Below are 17682 nucleotides of genomic sequence, written 5' to 3'. Positions count from 1 at the left end.
AAATACATAAACAGAAAATGTTATTAATAATGAAAATATATTCTGTGATCCACTCATTTGTGTATGATGGTCTTTTAAATTAGTTTTAGTATCCATATGAAAAGAACTGAGTGTAAATCAGATGATTTACCTCACAATGACCAAATATCAAAAAGATCCCATCTCTAAATTTGTATCACTGCAATTAAACTTGGTAGGTTGAACAAATGCAAACATATGATAAAACTGAGTGTTAATTAAATTTAAATTACTATTTTTATTGAATAAAAACTAGAATAATTGTCAAAAGATCACCTGCCTCACTTCTCTACTTCATGACAGGTGATTGACCAGAACTGCACAAGATTGAGGATGCTCTTATTTTGAAAGACTTCCAGCAATAACATTTTTACAACTGCTTTGGATACCTTTTTCTCTTCCATATTTCATGTCAAACTCTTTTTTTCAAATTAAACTATTTTCTCTTTCTTGTCCATTTCTCTAATAGGTATCAGTTACAAAATGTTGCCAAGATTTTTTTCAGGGTCCTGGCTCCCTCCTGCCAAAATGTAGTCATTGGCTTGGGGATGAAATGTTTCAATTTGTTGTTTTGTATTCAACATCATCCCAAGATACCATTAAACAAAAGAAATGAAAATTAATACTTAATCTCCATTGAAAGCCAGGCAGACAGGATGTGTTTATACACATTGGAATGTGGCCAGAGTTCTAGGGTGAGAATTGTTTTCTCCAGGGGTTACTCCACAAAAAAGGAATACGTAGTATTTACTCATAGCTTTGCTATTTTACACTTTTTATTGTGCATTTTCATCTCTTCTGAGATGCTGCTAAATGCATCCAGTTCTGCATTAGATGAATTTGTTGAAATTGCTCCCTAAAAGTAGCATAAAGTGATAGATTATCCACCAAGACTGAACACATCAAATGAGCACAATCAGAGTAATCACACAGACGGTGAAAGCTATCAGGTCATTCCCCTCCTTCCACTTCCAATGTAGGCTTGGTCCCCACAGCATACTGTATTTTGGAGTACTTCAGTCCAGTCTGATTTTAAATGGCTCAAATAATGACTTCTTCCAGTACATTTGAAAGACTATTTCACAGTCTAATAGTTCTCCCTATTAAGAACTTTGTTGTAATAGTCAGCCTAATTATCCCTCAGTTCTATTTTGTCTTTTTACTTACTCCCTATTATAACCCCTCTGGACAGTCCATTCTGTTGCCTGATTTAGAATCTCACATTTATACAGGATTTGAAGAATACAAAAGTTTTATACAATTACACGAGAGAATAAAAAGTTCTATATCTGGATACCTTTTCTAAATATGTAAGACATATCTTTCAGGTCATCTATATGATATATATGGTTATTTATTCTTAATCACTTATGTTACTAATGTAAGTGTGGGGAAATTTTCCATCTCTGACACTATTGACCTGTGTGACTATTGAGCTGATTTATTCTAAGTAATGTTCTATGTGGGTGCACATTTATGAGACATTTTTATTGCAAATTTGATGCCAGCAGAACCTTGTCAACACCCACACTACAAGGGAATTTTGTGACATGCTGGTCTGATGTTCCATTGAGCCCCAGAAGCTGTTGTCATGTAAATTTCATTATTGAAATAAAAGTGATTTGCATAATTAATAAGATGTGTTAGGAATGTAATAGTGTGTGTAGTTTAGACATATACATTAACACAATATAGTAATTCTGTTAGCATATGGTAGCCCCTTTATACTAAAACAATCTTAAAATCCAAGAGAATTAAGCTTGAATTCATCACTGTGCTATACCGTGAAAAATAAGCTTAAATTATGCATATATCGATATGGGATACGTTTAGATTTATATGGATGTACCATACGTAAAGATTACTTTAAAAATAGAAAAACCTGAAATAACCACAAGAGAGAAAAAGGTTTTCATTTTATTCACTTAAAATCTGGTTCTAAGATATCCATGTGTAGACTTCTTTTAAGAGTCTTAAGCAAATATCTTGGTAGACTCACCATCCCACACAATTGTTTCTCCAAGTCCCAGCCATTGAGATGCAAGTTATGCTAGTCAGTAAAAGAGTAAATTATATAAATCAGGAAATAAGTTCCTAGGTTACACTTCGTGAAATCTAGAAAATATAAGACTCAGAGTAAAGTGAATCAGCAGTTAAAACCACAATTTAATGTATTTTCACTGTTTGGTGAACATTAGACTGCACATAAAAACATTTATATAGATTAAATTAAGGAAACAATAAAAAGAACTGGCATTCCAATACTGAATATATCTTTAAGAGAATAAAATTAGACTGCATAGAATAAAAATTTTTAAACCAGTATTCTCTCTCCTGAAGGCCCAAAGTATTTTTATAGTTCCATTCATCACATAGTGGTAAGTACCCTCAAAATGATTTTCCTTGGAAATAAAAGGGAAATCAATTTTCTTGGTATAGGGAAAGTAGGCCATTAATAAACTGTGACTTCTCCCTAGAACTGAAGCATTCTAAGAAGTCTGTGTCTACACAGACTATAATATCCTCAAAGTGAGTAGTGTTTGTATGAAACTGAAAATTGTACACTATACTTTAAGAACAGGAAAGAAAAATAAACTTGGAAAACATTCAGGTATAATCTACACAAGTGTAGACTAAAACATCATGCTTGAAAATAAAACCACATATAGGGAGGGTATCTCCACAGCAAGCCCAAGGTAGTTGTCATTTTTACATGCCTATGTAGCCTTACGCACACCCACAACCATAGTCACATACACACACAACATTTAAGTAAATTCATCAGGAAGAATATAGGTACACACCAATCAGAAAATTTCAAAACCATGATACTAAACACATAGTTTGAAAAAACATTACAACCTATATATGTAGCATGGGATATTAAGAGAAAAACAATTTAAAGACACTTCACCCTCCCCTCCCCAAAATAAAATGTTGCTAATAAGGATAGGGAAGCAATCAGTCAAAAATTATTTATTAAATACCTATTATAACAAAACAAGATTATGGAAATGTCATGAGGACACAATAAAAAGTATTAAAATACATACAAAATTTCACAAATATGTGTAGAGTTGAAGGTATTCTAAAAATCAAGTTTGAAACTCTAGAGGAGTTTCCACCCCCCAAAAAGCCCATTCCTTCATTTAACAGATGTATTTAGATTTAAAATTTCAAATATAGGCTGGACCATCATTCATTTTTCCATCAGGAAGGACGTTGGTGTTGAGGAGGATGTAACTACCATATCTTCTAGTGCTATGACAGAACCTCCGATGTGTGGCTTTCTGGCCAAACATCTGCAATTTCAAGGTGATGGAGTCATTACTGTATCCCTGGGGGTTGCAGCTTTTTATAAGTTTGCTGTGGCTGACCAAGAAAGAAGACATATGCAGATTTCTACAGAAATTATGATCCCATGAAAGATTTTGAGGAGATGAGGAAGGCTGGTATCTTTCAGAGTGCAAAGTGATCTTGGAATGTAAAAAATTTCTTTGGGTTGAATTCTATGGAAGTTTGTCACTGACCTGTGTTCCTGGACATGAATATTTGAGCAAAGGAATAGTTTCTGTTGATAAATAAACAGATAAGAAATAGAAAAAAAATTAATGATAAAATAGAATTTCAAATATAGATATTATGATACTATGGAGACATTGTGCTGGATGCTGTGAGTTGACAAAACTAATGGTATGTCATAATAATTGATGATATTATTGACTAATTGCCACATGCTAAAAACTCTGCTAAAACAGTGCATGAATTATCTATCTAATTTAATACTCACAAGAACCATATGACGTAGGTATTCTGATCCTCATTTTAAAGAAGAGAAAATGGAGGCCCAGAGAGAGAAAGTAATTTTCCCCTGTTCAGGTTGTTAACAACTCAAGAAGTAGAATACAAAACATTCTTATCCTAAGTTCCTTTTTTCTATTACTATGCTATTTTGTCTCCCAATTTATGTTTTATGTTGGGCTTCATTTTATTCAACAAATATTTTTTAAGCTCCAAGTAGAGGAACATATTTTGGTAAAGAATACCAATGACTAGTGAAATGGAACTCAGGATAGAATTCTACAGGCTCAGCCTTTCTGAGGGACAACAAAATGCAAATGGAAGAAATAAACTGAAAAGTTACTTAAAATTAATTAGAACTAAGGGAAAAAACAAGAATCAGAAAAGTCTGAAAATACAGGTTTATTAACAAGCTGATAAAGAAACACTAGGTGTGAAAATGGGAACAAAATATATTTCTTGAAGGCTAATTTTGATGCATCTCATAATCTGCAAAACTAAATACAGTGGCAAGAATATAGTCTCACAAAGAGTTGGCATGCAGTTGAATAGCATTTCTGTTTGTTATGGCTAAAATGTTGATGTTTCTCTCCTCTAGTACCTAACTACTTCCAACAGGAAAATGAGCTGGTAAAAATGTTTTGTGGACTAGTAAAATTTTGAAATTTCTTTACCCAACCAAAGTAGTCATTCATCTATATGTAAGAACATAGCATTTTACACATTTGGCCATTTATTCATAATATATACAACAACTTAAAAAAGGACCAGCTCAAGGGTTTCAAATTCTAAACACAGCCTTGGTCAAGTAGTACACTGGGTTTTAGAGTGTTATCCCCGATACACCGAGGTTGTGGGTTTGACCCCCGGTCAGGACGCATACAAGACTCAAGCAAAGAATACATAAATAAGTGGGAGAAAAATTGATATCTCTTCCTCTCTCCCTCCACTTATTCTCTCTCTAAAGTCAATAAATAAAAATTAGAAAAATAATGTAACATACCAAGAACAAGAGAAGCAAAGTAACCTGCTGATGATGCCAAAGTCCCAGTTAATAGGGCTGCTCTGGGAGAACCCACATCTCATGATTCTCTGTCCTGAGTGCTTTCTCACAAGCAGGAAACCTACTGTCTTAGTTGCATAAATTTATATTTCATTTCAGACCAACAGCTGAAACATGAAGCTTTACTTGAAAGTTTTTCTCTGATTTGTGCTAGAATATTTTATGGACATAAAAAATGAATGGGCGTCACAGATCTGTACCTCCATCTGGTGAGAACTGTTTCTTTTGATTGTTAATAATATATAACAGATAGATTATTAATATTTTGTACTTTGCTTAACAGTTTCAATTCACTGTGTGTTGATAAATACAACATTACAGAAACTGCTTTCACAAAATATGTCAAAATACATGCCAGTTTGGGAGATGGCACTATAAGGTCAGGACAGCTGGAATTTATGTCTGCCTCAAGGGGAAAATGAGGTCAGGAGGATATAATTAATTGCTATTTTAAATACTCTTATTTTTTCTTAAAAGGACCCTCTACATGCTGATGCATTAATGCTAGTGATTTCTGTCAAGTCCAGATGCAGTGGTGACCAGATCGGACCACTTCAGAATTAATAAGCAGCCACAACATGCAACTTAGATTCCTAACCCATCTCCTTCATAAAGTTTGCTCAAGGCCTGCCCTTGGGAAAAATATTTTGAAAAAGTCTAAGAGCTCCCCTTCCCCTCCAAAAACATCTCTTCTAGTACCTGCCTTGGTTCCTTAAATTTTCTGAATTTTAAACTGAAGTGTTTCATCCAAGAAGTACGAAAGATCATATACTTCTAGGTTCATGTAGTGCACTAATCCTCTGACACATTGGATTGATTGTTTTTTGTTTTTCTTTTTCCTTCAGAAAAGCCAACTTCATCCAGTTTAGTGAGAAGTGAGCAGAGTGAAAAATTATAATTTTTGCCCACTTCATAATTTTGTCTATGAAAAGCCCTTTTTTAGCTATGATTTCTTGAATATACATGATACAGTAACCTGAGAGGAAAAAGACCTGTGCTGTAGCTACTGAACAAATGAAGTCCTGGCAGGAAAAAGATTGAAGTGTAACAGAGTGCTCATCTTCCCCACATTGTTTCCTTCTAAAATCCTAAATTTGGGTTTGTTGCTAGGTGACATAGGTAGGGAATCTGGTAATTTTAAGCATGCTCCTCTGATGGAAAGAGTTGGAAACTATGAAGTAGAAAAGGGTGAGAAAGTTGAAGGACAGTCAGAGCAGCCCTGTTCTTCCTTTCCTTCCTTTCCTTCCCACTCTCCCACCAGCAACCATCACCTGCTTATTTCTGCTGTAAATACTGTTCATCAAATCATTGCCCAGAAGAGCCTGCACTGAAATTACTTTGAATTTACTTAAAAGGAAGAATACTGGGACAAATGCATCCCAGACTACTTTTCTTTAGGTTGGGATTCAGAAAAACAAATATAGTATTAAATAAGCTCCCAGATTATTCTTAAACATATTCATTTTGAGAAACATTACTGTCTCAGTCTCCTGACTGCTATAACAAAATACAGTAGCTTAAGCCTCAGACATTTACTTCTAACATTTCTGGAGGCTAGTGTCACCGTAAGAAGCATCCAAACCTGTAGCTAATTTATGAGTTTGTTTTCCAGGAAGTGAAATCTCAACAGATTGAAAGAATTCTCTGGAGAATGGCAGTTTTGCAGCTTATTTTATACATTACAATAAAAGGAGGAGGCCTAAAGGGGCTACATGAAATCCATTGCTGGTAGATTAAAGGACGAGAGAAAGCAAAGTGGGGAAATCTCTAGGATTGGGTAAAAAGTAAAACTGGAAGACACACATTTATTTTCCATTGGTGGATATAGGACAGTTCGTTAACATTTACAGCACAGAGACGCGGCATTCAGGGAAGGAGATAACAACTAGGGGCTCTGTGGTTTCCTGCTCTGGTGCAGAGGTTGTGCCCTGAGGGCTCTGGAAAAGATTACTCTGACGTTTCAAAGGTATGTCCTCTTAGATGCAACAAGGCAATAGGTAGGCTCACTTAAGGTAAAGAGTGACCTTTGTCCAGGAACCTACATGCCTAGGACGTGACTACCCACCATTACTTGCTTTTATTAGTAATTTTTATATTCAAACTATCCTATGTGGTTACCTTTTGTCTCTGAGTTTCTAGGGCCTCCCATGCTGGCCTCCCCTGAGCTTGTCAGGTTTAGTATGTGGTTCTTTTTCAGTCCACACTGGAAAGTCCAAGATTAAGGTGCAGGCATATCTGGTTCCGGTGAGAGCCTGCTTCCTGAAGGACCATCTCCTTGCTATATCCTCATTTAATAAAGAATAAAATTCTCTACAGATTTGGATGCTTCTTTCTTCTAATAAAGAGAGAGAGAGAGAGAGCACTGGTTTCTCTTCCTCTTCTTACAAAGATACTAATCTCATTATGGGTCTCCTATACTCATGACTTCATCTTAACCTAATTACCTTCCAAGGGTCCCTCCACCAAATATCATCACTTTGGAGTTACGGCTTCAGCATATGAATGGGAGTGGGGCACCAACATTAGGTCCATAACAAGTAAACATAGAATGATGTTCATACAGAGGACACCCAGGGAATTACTATACAAAATAATTTCCCACAGCAGGTTCACTCTAATTAGTTTAATCAGTTGTCTAAAATAAACTCTGCAAGCCTGAGTATTAATTAATTAATTAATTAAGCTCGACTAATAAAGCCTGGTTTCCATGAGTTGTGTGGAAAGATTCATTTTCTGGAAATATATTGTTCCCATTGCAAAGGAACTTTTATTACCCATAGTAAATTCCACAGAGATACACAAACACATACAACACAAATCTTTTGGACATTTTTATTAGGAAAGTTTCTCATTTTTGATCTTTTATCCTATATTTTATAATTGCAATATTGAGATGTTTCAAAGGGAACTTATCAGTGTTTGAAGAGTCTCATCAATGAAAACATTATTTCTAAGAATAGAAATGCTTCGGGATTTGGATAACTGCACATTTAAAACTCAAATTGTCTTTATAACTATATTCTTGTGAGCTAGGGGCATGTGGGAAAACATTGTTCTGTCACAGTTCTCCCCTTCCGGATCTGCAGAACGGGAGAAAAACTTTACTTGGCAACTTTTTATACATTCTCTGCTCAGGGTCTACTTCATTCAAGTGAATGGTTGCTTAGTTGAAGTTGGCAATCCTTACAAATACAGCCAAGGATAGTTTTCTAAGCAGCGTCCAGAGCCACATGAGGTAAATGCTAAAGAGAGAATGAGGTTGGGCAGCAGGGGTGCAGAAGGCTTAGTCCTGGACACCAGCTGTACCTCCTAAGGAGTCTATGTAACCTCTTTTGTTCACTTGCATTCCACACTTAATAATGGACACCATGAAGAGAAAAGCAATAGAAAATAAACTATACACTACACACACACAAACACACACACACAGTAAAAAACAATTTGATTCCTAATAATCGGGAATTTTTGAAAGCTACACTGTGTCCCTGGCAGAGCCTGATGGTTACTGTGCTTATACCTGATAATGGCAGCTGTGCTGGACCCTTCCACTGACAGAATAGCTCTACCTTGCTAAAGCTAAAAACCCATCACCATCCCAAACCAGCTTCTTCTTTCTTATTTCCAGTATCTAGGAGGAACACCATCATCTCCCCAGAAAACAGTTCCAACTCTTAGAATTACCTATGTGATTTTCCTTCCATTTGGTTTTCTAGTAATTCCTCCTTGATAACTCATCCCGTACAGTATGCTCTTTTCACTCCCTCTGCTGCCAGAACCTTAGCCCAGGTTATCATCACTTACTCCCTATCATCTGTAATAGTTTATCTTCTCCAGGCCCTCCCTCTTCATTTATTATTTATTTACCGGACATTTAGTGAGTGTATACTATGCGTCCAGTCACTGTTCTAGAGATGTTATAGCAGTGAATAACAAAAATTTAGGAGGATTTTTACTCTCAGTCAGGTTACATTAAATAATGAGGGTCAGACAATAAATAAGAGAACTAAGATGCTATGGAGAAAATATAATGATGTGATGTTTAAAAAGGAGTGATATTGCCTTTTTTACAACAGGCAATTTCACTACCAGATGAAGTTTGATGAATAACTGGCTTGACCATTCCATTCTATGGTTTAAAGGGCATTAAATGTAAACTCAGTTCTTAAAAAAGGAAGTTTGATCTCCCTAGATTGGCCATCAAAAAGCTTCTACAAGCAGGACACCAATTATATCTTTCCAACCTTTTAACTTCGATACAGGCCTCTCCTCTACCCAGATTTTGTATGTGCACAAAATAAAACTTTGAGGATATTTATAGTCGTGTATTCATTTAGAATGTGCTTTCCTCTTCCTTTTTACAAACCTATATTTTAAGAACAATTTCAAATGTCACTTCATCCAGTCCATGTTAAGTTTTCATCTGACATACCAAAGAAAATGTTACCTGAAGCATTCATGTGATTCTCATCATATTTTAATTGCAAACAGTCTCCATTCAAAACTTAGTATGCTTAGACCAATGTAACAATTAAAACTCTGAACTTTGAGGTTGAATCTTCTCTCTGTCCCCAACAGGAGCCTATTTCAGGATAGAACTTGAGAAAAAAAAGTGCCAGTGCTCCTGAGATTCTCTTCCACATTTCCTTGTCACTCATTAACTCAAGTTCTGACTCTTTCAAAGCTGGAGGTGAAGGGTGGGCTTAGGCAGGAGAATTAGGAGAAACAAGTTCTTCCCTGACAGGCTTCACATTCTCTAGACCCCATAGTTTTAAGACTGAATGTGAGAGAGTGGGAGTTGAGGGAAGGGGAAGGGGAAGAGGAAGGGGAAGGGGGAAGGGAAGGGAAGGGAAGGGAAGGGAAGGGAAGGGGAGGGGAGGGAAGGGGAGGAGAGGGGAGGGAAGGAGACTCCTTTCTCCATTGCGGAGGTCTCACACCTGAATTTCCTTGAAACACATTTTCTTTGTGCGCACATACCCCCTCAGCACCTGCTCTTTCAGCAGTTCACTCTACACAGACTCTCATTTCTGGGATCTCATTTTCCCTCTAGTACTTTCTCTTAGGCCACACTCCTTCCTGGCATTTGCTCCACAAAAAACACTAACACATTGTTGCAGGGATAATTCCGGGCATGTGGACAAGTCCCAATATTTCTTTATTGTTCCATGGCCAAAGCATCTGAGCATCTGGCCCTTCTCTCACCTTCTGTATTTCCCAGCTGGGTCAGACCTAGCTTATTTTGTGATGCTATGAGCTTTGATGTACATAAGCATTTCTCGATACTCTCGCTTGTGAACGTACCTTGGCATAATGAATGCAGTGCATTCTCTTGCTTAAGTCATCTATGGTTTCTGACTTAGCTGTGAGTTTAGCAGAGTGCCTTGGTATCACTATACCAATCGATGCTTGTGTGGAATGTATGCATGTGGTAACACAATCTAAGTAAATAAAATTATAACTTCTATTATAATCCAGAACAATATTTTTAATGGGGTTACTTGTATAGACTCACAGAAATCAATGCCTATGAAATAATTTAAGATGTGGCTGGAACATCCACCTGTTTCCCTACTTAGAATTAACTCCAAAAGGACAAAGATCTTGTCTGACTTTTTCAAAACTCTATAATACTAAATGGAACATATAATATTTATCACATATTTAATGAATGACTGAATTCTATTTAAAATTTTATATTTACACATGGGTATCTTCCATGTTGAAATATTAACATAAATTTCTTTCCCTCATATGCTGGACTTTAAAAAATCAGAATTATTTTTATAATCTAAAATTTAATTCATAAATTATACCATTTCCTAAAAGCATTTTGAATCTCAACAAAGTAACTCTAGCTAAAACTCTTAAACTTGGCATAAAAAGTGACATCAATTCAATTAAATATGTCTTCATTGAGTGCTACTTTCAAGGCACTGGGCAAAGTGCTGAGAATGATGCAGAAAATAAAAAGTCACTTGTCTCACCTGATAATTTATAATCTTACAGGAAAGATGGGATATGTGCACATGTAACTATAATAACAGGAAAATTCAGGAGCTCACCTGCAAGGGACCCCTATGTGATAATACTTCTGCTTTGGATAACTGTAGAAATGTCATATAAAAAAAGTTGCTCCTGTCCTGGACCTTGAAAAGTGATTGTTTCAGAAAGTGATGAAAGCCATTAAAGACATATGCAAAGGTAGAGAGATAGTGTGTGGCGTTTATTTGGGAAGCAGCGTGTGGGGTTTATTTGGGAAGCAGCGTGTGGGGTTTATTTGGGAAGCAGCGTGTGGGGTTTACTTGGGAAGCAGCATGTGGGCCGGCTTAGTTTACCAGCTGGGTGTGTGAGGGTCAAGAAGAAGGTAATAGCAGATGGAACAGTGGCTAACTTTTTTTCCCGTAGGCAGAGGGACACCTCTGAGAGCATTTGATCAGGACAACCTTAATGCACAACGTGAAGATAAATATGAAGAAATAAAGCCTTGGGGGTCCCGCAGATGAGTTGGCTCGTTATAATAATAGTTAGGGGGAGAGGTAATGATGGCCTAAGTAGGGCAGTGGCAATGGGAATCTAACAAACTCAAATATGAATAGTGCCTCGTAGGTAGGAATTAGCTGTTGGGTGAAAAATGCCAGCCAAAACAATTAAGCTAATTATCTTCCTCCTACAATAGAAAAGGTCATGCTATATCAAATCCCTGGTTTAATAAAGGGAAAGGGGGATTTTAAAAGGGAGGCTATTTTTTTCAGGAACTTGGGTCAAAAGAAAGTGTAAGAATTCAAGTAAAAACTATTTGAAAACAAGACAGAAATGAAATCAATAGCATTAATCCACAGGAAGTAGGTAAACCACCATGGATGCTCATCGGGCTTCTGCAAGAGTCACCCATTGGCCTCTTTGACTCTTGTTTTACCCCTCTAAATCCATTCAACAAGCTATAGCCAGAATTATTGTAATACAAATCTGAACATATTACTTTCTGCTTAAAACTCTCCAAAGATTTTCCATTGCTCTTGGGATCATCAAAACATGCTTTACCTGGCCCACTAGGACCTGCATATGCCTATAGCTTTACGTCTCATTACTTTCAACTCACACCTTCTTCCAGTCAAACTGAACAGCTTCCACACCTTGCCCTCTCTCTGCCCCCAGACTTTCTGGTAGATGAGGCAACTTCCCAGAGCACTAGCCCACTCAGTTAGAATTTTCAGGGCTCAGTTAAAATTCTGCACCACATTTGACCTCCTACAATAGATTAGTTCTTGCTTATATGCACTCCTCAAGCTCCCTGTACTTTGCTTCATCATACCTTACTATAATCATCTACCTCCCTACTGCAGTGGGTAAGTGCTAAAAATACAGAGACCATGCCTGCTTATTCACAGTTATTTCTCTATTACCCAGCAGACTGAGTAGCACATAGTAGATTGATAAATATTTATTGAATAAGTGGAGTAGTAATTCGTTAAATCACTCTAGAGCTCACTTCCCTCATCTTTAAAATTTGGTATTTATCTTTAAGATTCCTTTTAGTTATATCACTTCTATAAGTGAATTTTATCAATAAAGAAGACAGAATTTGACGTCTGCGTCTGTGTCTTCCTGTGCAATGGCTCCCGGAAGCATGGCCTCCAGCGACTCCTTGACCTCCTCAACCTCCCTGACCTCCATGAACTCCACATCTGGATGGTCTGGGACTGGGAAGACAGGGCCCAGCCATAGCGCCACCAGAGCTCCGCGCCGCCACCCACCCATGCTGCGCATGGTGCTGGAGGCGCTCCAGGCGGGTGAGCAGCGCCGGGGCACCTCGGTGGTGGCCATCAAGGTCTATATCCTGCAGAAGTACCCTACAGTAGACGCCATCCGGCTCAAGTACCTGCTGAAGCGGGCCCTGGACACCGGCATGCAACGCGGCCTCCTCGTCAGGCCCACCAACTCCAAGGCCAAGGGGGCCACCGGCAGCTTCAAATTAGTTCCCAAGCACACAAAAAAAATCAAGCCCAGGAAACCGCCCACCATGTTGGCCCCCAGGAGACCTGGTGAGGCCAAGGAGGAGGCCCCCAAGAAAGGTGACCAGACCAAGGATGGAGAGGCAAGAGTGGACAAGGCTGCAAAGGCCCCTCCTGGTGCCACCGGGACCCGTGGGAAGTCAAAGGCTAAAGGCAGAAAGAACAGCCCAGCAGATGACAAAGCCCACAGGAAAACCAAAGCTGGGATTCAGAGTTCAAAACCCACAGTCACCAAGGGTGAGAATGGTGCCATTTTCCCCACCACAAAGAAGACCGGGAGCACAGTCCCTAAAGAGGCCGCTGCCCAGGGGGCCAGGCAAAGGTCGAAAGCCAAGGCTGCTGTTGCTCCTAAGGACAATGTGTCCAAAACCGTACCTGTACCACTGGCCAGAAGGATAGAGGTCCCCAAGGGCCCAGGAAGGCCTGGTATGCCCACCAAGGCCTTGCCATCCGATGGAACCAATAAGAAGACAGAAGCTAAGAGCTAGAGAGGCAGGGTGGAGAGAGACTAAGATTCTGTTGACATTTTTATTTGCCTAGAAACAATTACTATTTATTGCACTGTAAACTATTTATCAATAAAGTTTTTTTTTCCTCTCACAAAAAAATAAATAAATAAATAAAGAAGACAGAATTTAACATCCCAAGCCAGAATCAGTATCATACTTTAAAAACCACTGGGTTCTATTTATAAATTTACATTTTAATTCCTGTCTAATAGCAAAATCATTAATAACAACACTGGTGATGTTTCCTGATGCCTTAACTTATCCTCATTCTATAAACATTTCTCCTCTTCACCTTAAAAAGTGAGATATGAGTAACAAGGAGATAAAGGCAACTAACCATAAAAACTGACAGTTGAGTAAACTTCCCAAGAAAGTCTGCTTCAGGCAGATTTCAACCTCCCAGAACTTTCACTAATGAAAAGACATTTTAGACATTTTCATAGAAGCAGATTCATAAAGCTGACCTGATAATACCAATTCCAACCAACTCCAGTGAATAACACCTCAAGGTGTTTAATTTCATATAATCTCTGTCACAATATTTCTAAAAATAACATAAATGTGGCTCACACATATTGTCCACAGCATTTTTAGGAGAATGAGAAGGATACTGTGAGTAACAACTTCTACTGAGTACTCACTGTATGTCAGGTACTGCTTATTAGCTTAGCTCTATTAACTTATTTAATCCTCATAATAGCGCTTTGAGGTAGATACTATTATGATTCCCATTTTACAGAAGAGAATACTGAGTCAGTAACACAAGTTTACATAGTGAAGGTATAGCTAGGGTTTCAGCAGTTTTAGCTCATGAGATTGACCAGTTGACTATAATGCCTCTCTTGTAAAATCATCCCAAAACTAGAAGATATAATATACAAAAAAAAAAAATGGAATAACTCTTATATTCCTTGATTTGAAAATTAAAAAAACAACAAAATCTAGTGACATTCTGAGCTCTGTTGAAAATAAAAATCAGTAATATAACCAAATATTAGCTCAATTTGTTAATATTATTTAGCAGAATATATTGGGTTGGCCAAAAATTTCATTTGTTTTTTTCTATAAGATGTCTCTAGTAGTGCTTAATTGTCTTTAACTTCATTTGAAGTGCTTAGTTGTCAAAATAATCATGTTAGATTGTATTGTGACAGCTGTCATATTAGTGCGCATTTGTAAAAAATTTTATCAAAATTGGTGAATTTTTGTGTAGCCATTTTAATATTAAAGATGGAAGAAAATATGCAACATTTTCAGCATATGGTGCTTTATTATTTCAAGAGAGGTAAAAATGCAACTGAAATGCAAAAAAAGGTTTGTGCAGTATATGGAGAAGGTGCTGTGACTGATCAAATGTGTCAAAAGTGGTTTGCAAAGTTTTGTGCTGGAGATTTCTCTCTGGACAATGCTTCATGGTCAGGTAGACCAGTTGAAGTTGATAGCGATCTAATCAAGACATTAATTGAGAACAATCAGTGTTATACCATGCAGGAGAAGCTGACATACTCAAAATATCCAAATCAATAAAGTTATTGGTGAAAATGAAAAAAGTGTCTTTTATTTTACAGAAAAAAACCATATGGACATTTTGGCCAGTCCAATATTTGACTGTTTATGTTTCTTATTTTCAACTCCAATCTTTTAATTCCAGTAATTTGAGAGTCAGCTGCAACTAAACAAACCATTTCAAAGGCATTTTTTGTTTACAAACAATTTGTTCTTTTGATTTCAAGAAGTCCTCTACTTGAAAAGACAAAGTCACAATACTTTTAATCTTTACATTAAAAGAGAGAAGTAATTTAAAGAAAATATTGCTTCCTTTATTTTCTGGGAAGAAAAGTCTCAGATTCCTTTATGTAAAACAAAAAATGTAATTGATACATTGGTGAAACCAGTGGTCAGGAAAGGAAACTGTCCTACTATATCCCTTCTTCTATCCAGCCAGCTCTCGGAGAATGTATATTCACATGTATATAATCTTTGACTTGATTTATTAAACTGGGTTTACAAGTTAAAAGGGAAGGGATCCTGAAGAGATCATTACAGAATACAAATCAAGAGAGACAACTTTGAAAGCATAGTAATTTTGATACTTGATACTGACCTTAAGTCCCTAGGAAGAGAACAGAACAACTTAAAGCAACTTTTCTCTCCATTCAGAAGTGACTGCGAATTAATTGTGCAGTTTAGCCGAACTCTGCTTTTCCTTGTATCCTAGGAGAAGTTCTCTGACTGACTGGGAATTTTTGCTTGTTTGTAATATAAACTCAATATCTAGAGATAGGCTCATTGGAAAGCCAGTTTCCAAAACAAACAAAGAGGAAAAGGTGAATAAAACAATCAATCCGCAAAAGAAAATAGAAAGTTTAAAATCTTTATTTTGATAATTTGGTTCTAAGTAATCCCCTAAGAAAAATCTGTGGTGACATCAGAAGTATAACTACAAAACCCAAACTTGCTCACCAATGAAGTGTAAGTCTTGTGGTTTATATGGCTTTATTAGTTATTTTGACTATAAAAGCACTTAGTGAAAATTGTATCTATGTTTGGTTTATCAATTAGTCCATGCAGTTCTAACAGAGTATGTGTGAGCATTTACTGATAAATAGCAACAAGGCTACCTTTCAATTTTAATATTAAAAATTAAAATGTTAGAACTCTAATTTACTCAAATTGGACATTTCTATGCATGTATATACCATTTCAGGTAGTTAATATTGACCTTATGTTGATAATTCTATCACTTCCTTCACTTAATCATGACATTTTTATTCATCCATTCAACAGCTATTGAGCACCTATATTGAATTTGTACTATGTTAGGCACAGGCAAGTAAAAATTAAAAAAAAAAATCTTTTGTCCTCAAAATTCATTACTTACAATTTTTAAAGTCTACTTTTTAAAATTTTTTAAAAATATAACAAAAATAGTGGCACCATTGTCCTTCATCTCATCTTTTAGGCAGAAATGAGTCAATAAAGTCTCAGGGGAAGGATCAGTTTCCTTGGGCTTCCCCAAAGCAATGCCAGAGGCTTAAGAGGCACCCCCAACGAAGTACCTTTTCTTTTCTCTTAGTTAAGAGATTTGTTTAATACTTTTAAAAAGAAAAAAACCATCTTGCAATATAAAACACAAAGGTGACTGCTGAAAGAATTCCCTGGGGATTAAGTCCTTAAAATCTTAATACCTGTAAACAATGCTTCCATTTACTTTAATTTAGTATATTTTGACACATCCATCTATTCATTCCAGAAACTTTGACTAAGCACCTTCTCCGTATGTGTCTGACCCTGCAGTTGGTGCTGGGGATATGTAGATTTGACCTCAAATATACTTTATGGTAGTATATGGTCCTATTATGTGGAACTTACAAAAAAATAAGTCGCCTGTGTTGCAGTGTTTAACTCATTAATGATGGTGGGCTCAGGATTTTTACACGTATAAGAGATACTCTCCTAATAAAGTGTACAGACGATGTGTTATAGAATTGTGCACCGAAAGCCTGTATAATTTTGTTAACCAGTGTCACCTCAATAAATTCAGTAAAAAGGAAAAAAATACAAGAGGCACTCAATAAAATCTAAACCATATTTTCTAATGTCCTTTTCCTGAGGTTAAAAGGAATTTGTCATAATTATGGAGGGAAGCTATTCTTTGACAGTTAAAAAAACGTAATCTGAATCAAATGGCACTTATTGAAAAATGTACATGAAACCAATTTGAATTTTACAAAATAAAAAGTATTTTTGCTGCCAATGTTGTTCTGAAATTAATTGCAAGATGTGATTTTTAAATGACTTATCCAAAAATCATTTAAAACTAATCAATAAGTCAACTGAGACTAGAAACCACCACCAGCTGGTAAATTGATTTACTATGTATTATAATTCCTCCAGAATGCATAATAGGCCCTTTCCTTTCACAGTTTAATGTTTCTGTAATTGAGATATAAATAAACATATCTGCACATTTTATGGAATATTTTTTCCATTCTTAGACTCATGGTGAATCTTATAATGAATGGTATCAGAGTTAAAGAAATATATTAGTTGCAAACACACTAACTGCTTATTTTATAAACTACATGTTCTATAAAAATTGCAAGTATCTTAATTAAATTTACTTCTAAATGTTGCACATTTTGCTACAAATAGAATGATAAGCTCTCTTCTTTCATATACTTTCTTTTTTTTAAAATCTTGATTGTATTTTTTCTGTTACCAGTTAGTCCCCTTACACCCCTTCCCCCCAGCAGTCACCCACTGGTGTCCATGTCCACGA

General features: G+C 36.5%; 2 protein-coding genes and 1 pseudogene across 3 annotated transcripts in view; all 3 read left to right on the top strand.

The window, feature by feature from the left end:
• The window catches only part of GRM3 (glutamate metabotropic receptor 3), a 215099-nt gene that overhangs the window by 2146 nt on the left and 195271 nt on the right, over positions 1–17682 (top strand). The window lies entirely within an intron of this gene.
• LOC150001628 (cytochrome c oxidase subunit 6C pseudogene) lies at positions 3273–3501 on the top strand (annotated as a pseudogene).
• Positions 12492–13459, top strand: LOC150001627 (histone H1.8-like). Its single transcript, XM_090286714.1, has one exon. It carries the CDS (start codon positions 12492–12494, stop codon positions 13377–13379), a length of 888 nt encoding a protein of 295 aa, XP_090142840.1. The 3' UTR covers positions 13380–13459.

Source organism: Furipterus horrens, unplaced genomic scaffold (genome assembly GCF_987537825.1).
Source record: "Furipterus horrens unplaced genomic scaffold, mFurHor1.1.pri manual_scaffold_9, whole genome shotgun sequence".
NCBI lineage: Eukaryota > Metazoa > Chordata > Mammalia > Chiroptera > Furipteridae > Furipterus > Furipterus horrens.
Note: the sequence above shows the minus strand (reverse complement) of the source record. Positions and strands in the feature narration are given on the sequence as shown.